The sequence below is a fragment of the Acipenser ruthenus genome, chromosome 57, assembly GCF_902713425.1.
Source record: "Acipenser ruthenus chromosome 57, fAciRut3.2 maternal haplotype, whole genome shotgun sequence".
NCBI lineage: Eukaryota > Metazoa > Chordata > Actinopteri > Acipenseriformes > Acipenseridae > Acipenser > Acipenser ruthenus.
The window spans coordinates 5,156,459-5,166,458 of NC_081245.1; the positions used below are offsets into that span (position 1 = coordinate 5,156,459).

The 10,000-nt window shown below is 44.0% G+C and overlaps 2 protein-coding genes and 1 long non-coding RNA gene across 7 annotated transcripts in view; 1 reads left to right on the top strand and 2 right to left on the bottom strand.

Moving 5' to 3' along the window:
- Positions 1–541, top strand: part of ruvbl2 (RuvB-like AAA ATPase 2) — a 16,434-nt gene extending 15,893 nt beyond the window's left edge. Inside the window, exon 15 of the mRNA XM_059017569.1 lies at positions 1–541. This exon is cut by the window's left edge and continues 56 nt beyond it. The gene's annotated coding sequence lies outside the window, so the exon portion shown is untranslated.
- Positions 542–811: 270 nt separating this feature from the next.
- On the bottom strand, positions 812–4,848 carry LOC117964974 (gonadotropin subunit beta-like). Of its 4 annotated transcripts, none has more exons than XM_059017867.1 (5): positions 4,704–4,848; positions 3,943–4,061; positions 2,462–2,675; positions 1,819–1,993; positions 812–1,075 (listed from the first exon to the last, which is right to left on the bottom strand). In XM_059017867.1, the coding sequence occupies exons 4-5, from the start codon at positions 1,990–1,992 to the stop codon at positions 836–838; spliced, it is 414 nt and encodes a 137-aa protein (XP_058873850.1). In that variant the 5' UTR covers position 1,993; positions 2,462–2,675; positions 3,943–4,061; positions 4,704–4,848; the 3' UTR covers positions 812–835. The 4 variants fall into 4 exon arrangements, with proteins under 4 accessions (XP_058873850.1, XP_058873849.1, XP_058873846.1 ...); XM_059017866.1 differs by having other exon boundaries at positions 2,462–2,680; XM_059017863.1 differs by having other exon boundaries at positions 2,462–2,789.
- Positions 4,849–4,882: 34 nt separating this feature from the next.
- LOC131724878 (uncharacterized) overlaps positions 4,883–10,000 on the bottom strand; it is a 6,601-nt gene continuing 1,483 nt past the window's right edge. Inside the window, exons 1-3 of one of the 2 annotated variants that reach the window (XR_009320340.1) lie at positions 8,830–9,229; positions 6,166–6,448; positions 4,883–5,241 (exon numbers count right to left, since the gene is read on the bottom strand). This is a non-coding gene — a long non-coding RNA (uncharacterized LOC131724878). Of the gene's footprint in view, positions 5,242–6,165; positions 6,449–8,829; positions 9,230–10,000 lie in introns of those variants that run through there. The other variant, XR_009320341.1, reaches the window with a different exon arrangement.

Genomic DNA, 10,000 nt, shown 5'->3' on the forward strand with positions numbered 1-10,000 from the left:
ACTGCGCTGGAGTTTGTTAAAGACATTGAGAGAGAGAGAGAGAGAGAGAGAGAGCGACTGACCCAGGAGAGCAGTTCATCACCATGAGCTTCACATATCCGTCTATATTCACAAGGCATCTTCCCTTTGCGTTCCGCTCGCTTCTCATTCTGTCGTTGCAGTTCCTCAAACACTGTTTAATTCAACGTTTAATTAACACTGTTTAATTTGACTGTGAGTTCAGGAGCTGCTCTTCAGTTGAGGTGTTCAGAGAGCGCTGGCTGTGCTGGATCTCTCCACCGATGAGAGCCAGTGTGTGAGTGACTGCAACCCCAACCCCAACCCCAACCCCAACCCCAACCCCAACCCCCGCTCCCTGGACTGGCTGTGTGTGTGTTTGTTAATGTTTCAACGGGACAGGAAGTCTTCTCCAGTGCTGAGAGAAGAGAAGCGAGAGCGTTCTGGAATCTCCTTCTTTCATTTTGTTAAAAAAAAAAACTTATGTTTTTGTAAAATAAACCTGCTAAAGAAAATAAATAAAATTAATTCTCGAATTTCTAAATGAATCTTTGGAGCATGAAAGTGATTTGAGACGAAACCAGCCTGTCTGTGCTGGAGCCGAGTCTCTGTCATCAAATAAAACCGCATTCAAAGTTCATAAAGAATTCCTTTTATTTTTAATCACATGAATCATGTGGGGGAGCGATAGGGGGCAGGGGGAGTGGTAGAGGGGAGGGGGCAGGGGGAGGGGCGGGGGGAGTGGTAGAGGGGGAGGGGCAGGGGGAGTGGTAGAGGGGGAGGGGCAGGGGGAGTGGCGGGGGGAGTGGTAGAGGGGAGGGGTGCGGGGGAGGGAGTGTCAGTAGTTCTGTATGGCGAGCTCCCCGCTCATGCAGTCGGACGGCCCCACACTCTGAATGGTACAGTCCGAGGACTCCATTCTGCACAGGCTGCACTCGCAGCTCAGCGCCAGCGGGAAGGTGAAGTGGGGGTCCACGCCGGGGGGGCAGTCCGGCAGGGTCACCGTCACGAAGCGAAGATCCTTATAGGTGCAGACATGCTGCTGGACCGTGGAGAGAGCGGATTTGAATACAGGGTCCTATAGAGAGAGGAGAGAATCATACACAGGATACCAGAGAGAGGAGATAATCATACACAGGATATTAGAGAGAGAGGAGAGAATCATACACAGGATACTAGAGAGAGAGGAGAGAGAATCATACACAGGATACCAGAGAGAGGAGAGAATCATACACAGGATATTAGAGAGAGAGGAGAGAATCATACACAGGATACCAGAGAGAGGAGAGAATCATACACAGGATATTAGAGAGAGAGGAGAGAATCATACACAGGATACTAGAGAGAGAGGAGAGAGAATCATACACAAGTTACCAGAGAGAGGAGAGAATCATACACAGGATATTAGAGAGAGAGGAGAGAATCATACACAGGATACTAGAGAGAGAGGAGAGAATCATACACAGGATACTAGAGAGAGAATCATACACAAGTTACCAGAGAGAGGAGAGAATCATACACAGGATATTAGAGAGAGAGGAGAGAATCATACACAGGATACTAGAGAGAGAGGAGAGAATCATACACAGGATACTAGAGAGAGAGGAGAGAGAATCATACACAAGTTACCAGAGAGAGGAGAGAATCATACACAGGATATTAGAGAGAGAGGAGAGAATCATACACAGGATACTAGAGAGAGAGGAGAGCAGACTTGAACATGGTGTCCTAGAGAGAGGAGAGAGGAGAGCAGACTTGAACACGGGGTCCTGGAGAGAGGAGAGAGGGGAGACAGGCTCCTATAAGGTCTCTGCAGGTCACCTTGGTGGGACAGGACCCGCTGCAGATAGAGGTCTGGATGAGGAGGCACTTTGGACATTCCTCCTTCTCTGCAGAGATCGTCTCATTCACCGGCTCACACAAGCGCAGAGAGGAGGAGCGAGACAGGACGAGAGCAAAGAAGAGGAGGAGGAGGAGAGACACGGAGGCTGGCATCCTAGAGAGACAGAGAGAGAGAGAGCAGTGATGCGACCGTGTGACTTGTAGACTCGGAGCCGAACACAGAGACCACACAAAGCAATATAGCATATTAAAAACAGGGTGAACTAACACTTATAAAAGTGTCCCACAGTGAAAGCACAGCACAATGTAGTGAAGCATAAAGCATGGTAAAGCATAGGGAAGCATTGTAAAGCACAGGGAGGTCTGGTAAAGCATAGGGAAGCATTGTAAAGCACAGAGAGATAGTTCATATAGAGGTGTCTATATGTCTGCCTGTCTGTCTGTCTGTCTCCCTGCCTGTGTCTCTGTGTGTCATCATGTAAAGAAAGCATCTCGATTCATCGACACAGTGAATCTGTACAGCCCTGGCTAGGACTACAGCACCCAGCATTCCTCTGTGTCCGTGGCAATGATGAGGCATGCTGGGATCTGTAGTTCTTTATGCCGTGATCTTGGTTCCTACCTGGCTGTGTGTGTCTGTGTCTCTGCAGGGGCTCAGGCAGCGTCTCTCTCTTCAGATCCAGGTGTATGCGAGTCTCGTCCTGCCTCTCTCTCTCTTATAGAGTCTGTACAGAGCCGAGCAGCTCCATCCCTCCCACACAGGGACTAGAACCCTAACCCCTCCAAGATCTGCTTCCTTTGCCCGCCGTCGCCACGGTTACTCCCCCTCACCACATCTGCCCTTCAGAAAGAAAGTCACAAATAACCAGCAGAGCAGAGCCAGCTGGTTTATATATAAGAGCAGAGCGCAGCGACTTCACAGGAAACTGCACCTGCTTCTCCCAGGGTTACTGTGAGGAGAAGAGAGAAGGAGATTAGGAGCGAGGACAGAGGGGGGGGCGGGTGTATCAGTGAAGGTCGATCATTTAAATGTCAGTGTTCCTTCATATCTCAGTTGCCATGGCGCCCGGAAGGTTGAAAGGATTCTGACATCAGAGCCAGCTGCACTGAAACCAGAGTTTAGGGTTCGGGGTTGGGGGGGTTGTCATACCCTCTTTTCCCTGACTGTTATTATTATTATTATTATTATTATTATTATTATTATTATACATCCCAATTTAATGTTAATGTGAGGTCAATGCCCAGTACTGATACCCATCCAACAGGGCTATAATCCAGTATCCTGCTTCTGGGTTGAGAGTGAATCTCCCTTTCCTCTTGCTGGACTCTTTAGTCACACCCAGATACCAGTCAGTATTGCTCCCCAGTTCCAGTGTTTCCCTGAAGTGAACCCCTCGGAGCCCAGGACACATGCTTGTGAAGTCCCATTCATAGTGTAGTAGTGAGTGTGCATTCACAATAAGAACATGTCACACACAGCTAAACATTCATAGTGTCGTAGTGAGTGTGCATCAATCAATCAATCAATCAATCACTCACTCACTCACTCACTCACTCACTAAGTCAATCAATTAATCCATCACTCAATCAATCAATCCATCACCCACTCACTCACTCACTCACTCACTCACTCAAGCAATTAACCAATCACTCATTCAATCAATCACCCATCAATCACTCACTCACTCAATCAATCAATCAAACAACCAATCAATCAATCACTCATTCATTCATTCAATCAATCCATCCATCAATCAATCAATCAATCAATCCATCAATCAATCCATCACTCAATCAATCACCCAATCACTCACTCACTCAATCAACCAATCACTAATTCAATCAATCAATCAATCCATCACTCAATCAATCACCCAATCACTCACTCACTCACTCACTCACTCAATCAACCAATCACTAATTCAATCAATCAATCAATCCATCACTCAATCACTCACTCACTCATCCATTCATTCAATCAATCAATCCATCACTCACTCACTGAGAATATTTATGTGGTAACGAGAGTGAATTCTTGGGTATTTGGCTCTGAATTGCTAATAGGATATCTATAGAGATCCCCGGACTGTCGCAGTTCTGTACCTTCATTGAACCCTCCCAGCTCCTGAGAGAGACACAAGAAACCTTCTCGCTGTACACTGTAGCCGGTCCAGTCATTTCTTATGAGATTTCGCTTCGATTGACCTGGTTAGTGTTGTAGCCTGTAAAGTACAGCAGATTATTGAAATTATTTCCAAGAATCACAAACATTCCAGACACTAGCTGAGTATTTTTTATGCAACTAAAAAAAAAAATAAACTGGATGAATATTTGCTTGTCAGATATTCAGAGCTTGAAATGGTGTGGAACATGGTCAGTATAGAGGGGGATGATGATAAGTATAGCGCTTCAGCCAGCCATCGCAGTAAACGTATTGATCATAGAGGTGGAAGCGAGCTTTCTGCTCGCAGTGTCTGCTTCTGTTTTGCTTTAGTTTGCGGTGTGGGTATGAAGGAGAGGCCTTTGCTCAAAAGGCTGTTTTGACTCTCTGTTGGTGTGAAGTATTTACATAGATTGACTATGTTGGATGCCCCCTCCCTGGAGATATTTGGGCTTGTGGGGTCTCCTAGTTTAAATGCTGGCACCAGTGCTGGAGCATATCTTTGGCTGTGTTGGTTGTCCAGTGGATGTTGTCTCCGCCAGCTTGAAATTTCTCAGTTGGTAATAGCGGTATGTGTGGTAGGTTGGCTGAGATGAATCCGTTTAGTTCTTCCAAGTTCCGTTGGGCCTGCATGTCTAGTGCTCGTGAGAAGTTCACCAGTGGCACTTTGATTTCTGCAGTTGGGAAGGTTGTCTTTGCTGACCTGTACATCCTTTGTAGGTTTTTGATAGCTGTCTCTTTGACTTTCTGGTCCTTGTTGTTGATTCCGAATGATAGGATCACTTTGGTCACTCCTCTATCTGTTTTGGCTTTGTCCAGAAGGTTGGCAAAATCATGCAAACTAAACAATTTACATTATGAAAAGTGGAGTTCATTATCTTAAACCAAGTCTTCCAACTTGATGCATTCAAAACTTCACCTGAAAATAAGATACAAGATCACTGTGCAAACATCCCACAGCAGCGTGTTTTAAATGAACAAGCATGTCCTGTGAATGCCAGCGGTGTCTCCCCTGCAGTGCAGCGTGCTTTAAATGAACAAGCATGCCCTGTGAATGCCAGCGGTGTCTCCCCTGCAGTGCAGCGTGCTTTAAATGAACAAGCATGCCCTGTGAATGACTTTGTTATTTCACATGCAGACACGGTGCTGTCTCCCACACCTGCTCACAACGGCAAAACCAAAACCACATGAAAAGGATACTTCTCTCATCAGGCCCCATATTCAAAGTGTCACTTCATCACCTAAAATAAAAAAAAAAATTAAGCAATCTATAAATGCTTTCAGCCTAGTTGGACATTATATACAACTTTACCTGTCCCACAAGTGTCCCCCAAAAAATACATAGCATGCACCCCAAGTTGAAAGAGGCAGCATTAATCCTTACAATAGTTGCAGGGAAGAACAACTTCTGCATTAATTAACTGCATTGAAATCAAGACAATCACGGCTATATAAAAAATCATTAAATACAATCACAAGTGTTACTAACTACCTTAACAAACAGTTACTCCGGGTTCAAATACAGTCAGCACTCTTTATTGCCACTCAATAGAACATACTTTTAAATCAGGTGTGCATTGTAGCAGTGTGTGAGTGTGTGTGTGTGTGTGTGTGTGTGTGTGTGTAGCAGTGTGTGAGTGTGTGTGTGTGTGTGTGTGTGTGTGTAGCAGTGTGTGTGTGTGTGTGTGTGTTTGTATATAGCAGTGTGTGTGTTTATTGTGTTCAGGTTACCTTGTGTTGCTGCTCCAGACTCTCACTGTGTGTCTGTGTGTGTGTGTAGCAGTGTGTGTGTGTGTGTGTGTGTGTGTGTTTGTATATAGCAGTGTGTGTGTTTATTGTGTTCAGGTTACCTTGTGTTGCTGCTCCAGACTCTCACTGTGTGTCTGTGTGTGTGTGTAGAAGTGTGTGTGTGTGTGTGAGTGTGTGTGTGTGTGTGTGTAGCAGTGTGTGTGTGTGTGTGTGTGTGTGTGTGTAGCAGTGTGTGTGTGTTTATTGTGTTCAGGTTACCTTGTGTAGCTGCTCCAGACTCTCACTGTGTCTCTGTGTGTGTGTGTAGCAGTGTGTGTGTTTATTGTGTTCAGGTTACCTTGTGTTGCTGCTCCAGACTGTCACTGTGTCTCTGTGTGTGTGTGTAGCAGTGTGTGTGTTTATTGTGTTCAGGTTACCTTGTGTTGCTGCTCCAGACTGTCACTGCGTCGGCAGGGCTGAAGTGTTTGTTCAGAAGAGCAGGCAGGCTGTGCCACACTGACCCGGGGTGAGGCGAGGCGTGCGAGGAGTGTTGAGAGGAGGGGTGAGGTGAGGGGTGAGAGGAGGGGTGAGCTGTGCTGTGCTGTTCAGCCTACCTGCCAGCGCCTTGCCTTTGTAGAGGAGTCCCTGTTGATTGACAGGTATGTTGAGCCTGTCAGAGACCAGACTCCAGACTGTGGAGACCTTCTCATCCTCACAGACCTGTCAAGAGACAAGAACACACAGACACACAGTGAGGGGATGAGCATTAAACACTGAAACTACATCTTCATCCTCACAGGACAGGCGAGAGACAAGAACACACACACACACACACACACACACACACACACACACACTGAGACTCACACACAGACACACACACACACACACAGACACGCACACACACACAGACACACACACACACACACACACACACACACACACACACAGACACACACACACACACACACAGACACACACACACACACAGACACACACACACGCACACACAGACACACACACAGACACACACACAGACACACACACACACACACACACACACACACAGTATCAGAGCAATCTAGCGAGGGGACGGTCGAGTATTGTCAAGAGCAAAAACACACTTTCATAAAAACTGCTGCTTTTGTATTATTATGGTCTGTATGTGTGTCATGCTATAGAAATGTATTGTGGTCTGTTCTTTTTTTGTGCTCTGTACTGTACAGTGCTTTGTGAAACGCTTGTACAAAAATCTCTATATAAATGCAATCAATCAATAAATAAATAAATAAATAAGATAAATAAATACAGTGGAAGTGCTTCACATTGTCACAGACCAGTATTATGAACTTGCTCTTGGTCTACAGCCATAATATTGTGTGAGAATTATTTCTCAGTCTCACAGATGAACCGACATTTAATGCAAGGGCCGAAAACAATATGTCAATTTAAACACAATAGCAACACTGAGGTGAAGATACAAGCCCAACACATTTCTCTTAGAGGTAGTCGAGCAAAGCAAGAGGCGAGGATGGACACATCTGCTGGAAACGCATGGATTTGAATTTGTTTCCAGGTTCATTTCAACACACAGCCCTACACGGATGAGACACTCTAGCCTGCATGTATTCCCCTCACGTGTGCAGGAGTGACGGCAGGCGCAAGAACGCTGTGTGTTGTGTGTGGAGAGAGTTGGGGTGCGTTCACGACACGCAGACTTCCGTCATTCTGCGCAGAATCCGCACAGAATCGGAGCAAGTAGCCAAGGAATTTTCAGAATCTTTGCAGAATCTGCGCAGACTTAACAAAGTCTGCCTCTCGTGAACGCACCCCCTGTATTCTTAAATCGTGGGTGACGTGATTACGAGGCACACACTGACAAACCCCACACATTGTGTGTTTTCAGTTTATATCTTGTTAAAACAGAAAACTATATTAATTAAAACAATAAACTCCACACAAATACATAAACAACACAGTGAATTCTAATCAGAAATTACAGTTTAAGTGCCTAATGTAATCAACCACCATGGATCCCAAAATGATAGACACAGATTGGCTAACCTTTCAATGCTGCAGGGAACAAGAACAACAATATAAACAGCGACGTCACTCCTTCACAACTCGTGTGCAGCGAACACCCAACAATAAAAAGAAATTAACACACACCCGGTGATATTAAAACCATGAAGAGGCAACAACCTCGTGTGAGCACAATAAAGCATTAGCGGGGGCAATCAGATCAATCATCCATAGCAAAAAACAACACAGCAACATTAATTTGCGGTCCATTGTGGGACTGGGTCCGACATTGCAATTATTCCTCACAGGTCCTTTGTCGGACTGGGTCCGACATCATTATAGCAACGCAATAAACGGGTGTTTAGTCGTTTTTTCTCCGGAAAAAGCCGAGAAAACCATTCAATTGCCGAGTGGGAGCGACAGGAGCCGAGACAAGTCGAAAAAAAAAGAGGCGTATCTTATGAATAGTCATAGATGGTATCACGTATCAGAAAACGGGGCGTTCATAGTAAACAAGCTGGCTGAGTGCGTCAGCGCACAGAGACTATCATGGACATTTGCAGAGCTTTTTTCAGATGTTATAGTAATAAAATAATGACTTGGATCGCATTATTGAGGAGTTTGGTGATAAAACGAGTGATCCGGAGATGATCGATCGGTATGTACGACTATTATTATTATTATTATTATTATTATTATTATTATTATTATTATTATTATTATTATTATTATTATTATTATTGTTTATTTATTACATAGGTAAACGCTATAGCAAACGAAAGGGTGGGGCGGGGCTGGAGATGTCTAGTGAATGCTTTGTTGATATGCAGGGCCATTTAAACCCGTTTGACTGTGAAAAAAAATACTTTTAAACAGCGCGTCTAAAATTAACTGCGCGTGTGAAAACCTGACGTGCCTGTTGCGCACTTAATAAATGGACTGCAAAGGGTAAAAACAAACACAGAAAACGGAGGCTGGCGCGCTTTCGATTATGACAAACAAAAAGGATGAGATGAAGCCGTACAGCCAAAAAACAAGCCCCTTAAACAGGTATAAATAACAATACGGTTTTGTTTTACCTGAGGAGAATCCTCCTATTGCGATGTGAAACTCCAGGCAAGCATGGGGGCGGACATTCTGTGAAGCGCGCATGCTGACGTAGGCTTTGTTATGACCGTGAACGCGCCTGATAGAAGTCTGTGGGGACCCTGCTTTCACTGCTCGTGCTGTGCCCTGTAGCTCAATATGCAGGGGTTATTTTTTTATATTAAAAAAGCCGTTTTGTGGCTTTCCAAAGACGTATCATGCGTCTGGATCGGATGTTCGTAGACAAAATGATAATTGTTTACATTTGGTCAAATACAAGATTGCATGCAGTTTCCGAACATCTCCCCCTGGTGGTTAATTGCGGTGTTTACGGCAGAATAATTCAATGGGTTTCTCCATATCCCATATATTTTCATATTACCCATAATTCAATTTGTGACACTTAACTGGAAAGGTACATATATTTAAATTAAATATATATATATTTTTTAATAATTAAAATTGTATAAAACATTGAACATATATTATCCACAAACGCCGTTTTGGTAACAATATAATATTTGAACTTATTTTAGTATATAAATTAATGGATAGTAACCCTAACTTGAATTTTACTTAGTTGTGCGACTTATAAATAGCTATTGGAATGATGTAATTAGCATATATCCCAATTACCCTGAATTGTAAAATTACTGCTTTGTGAGAAATAAATCAAAAGTTATGTGTAATATATATATATATATAGATATATATATTTTTTATTTTAAAGAATTAAAATTGTATAAAACATTAACCATATAATCCTCAATGACCACTTTGGTGACAATATAATATTTTTTATCATTTTAACATAGAAATATACTGTAATAAAAACTAACCACAAATAGGCTTTGGACTAATTATATGAGTTATAAATAACAATTGAACTCTTTATATATTATATAGCAAGAGCTGTGTGGCTTGAGCTAGTGATTGTGCTTGGTATGAGTGAAGTGAGTGAGATTGAACGTGTGTGAGTAAATACAGTGCTGAGAAAGAAGGCTGGTTGGAGAGAGAGAGGAGAGAGAGAGAGAGAGATGGGAGCCCCCCTAGGAAAGGAAAGGGGGGGTGGAGAGATGGGAGGGACAATGGGGAGTGGCGCGGAGGATGAAGAGGGGCAAAGACGAGCCACGCGCGTCAAAAAGGCCAGCGCGCACGCGCTGG

Coding starts and splice junctions, on each gene's coding strand:
- LOC117964974 (XM_059017867.1), bottom strand. CDS start 1,992: ATGCCAGCCTCCGTGTCTCTCCTCCTCCTCCTCTTCTTTGCTCTCGTC. Junction 1,076..1,818: donor GCGGGTCCTGTCCCACCAAG/GTGACCTGCAGA, acceptor CTCTCTCTATAG/GACCCTGTATTCAAATCCGC.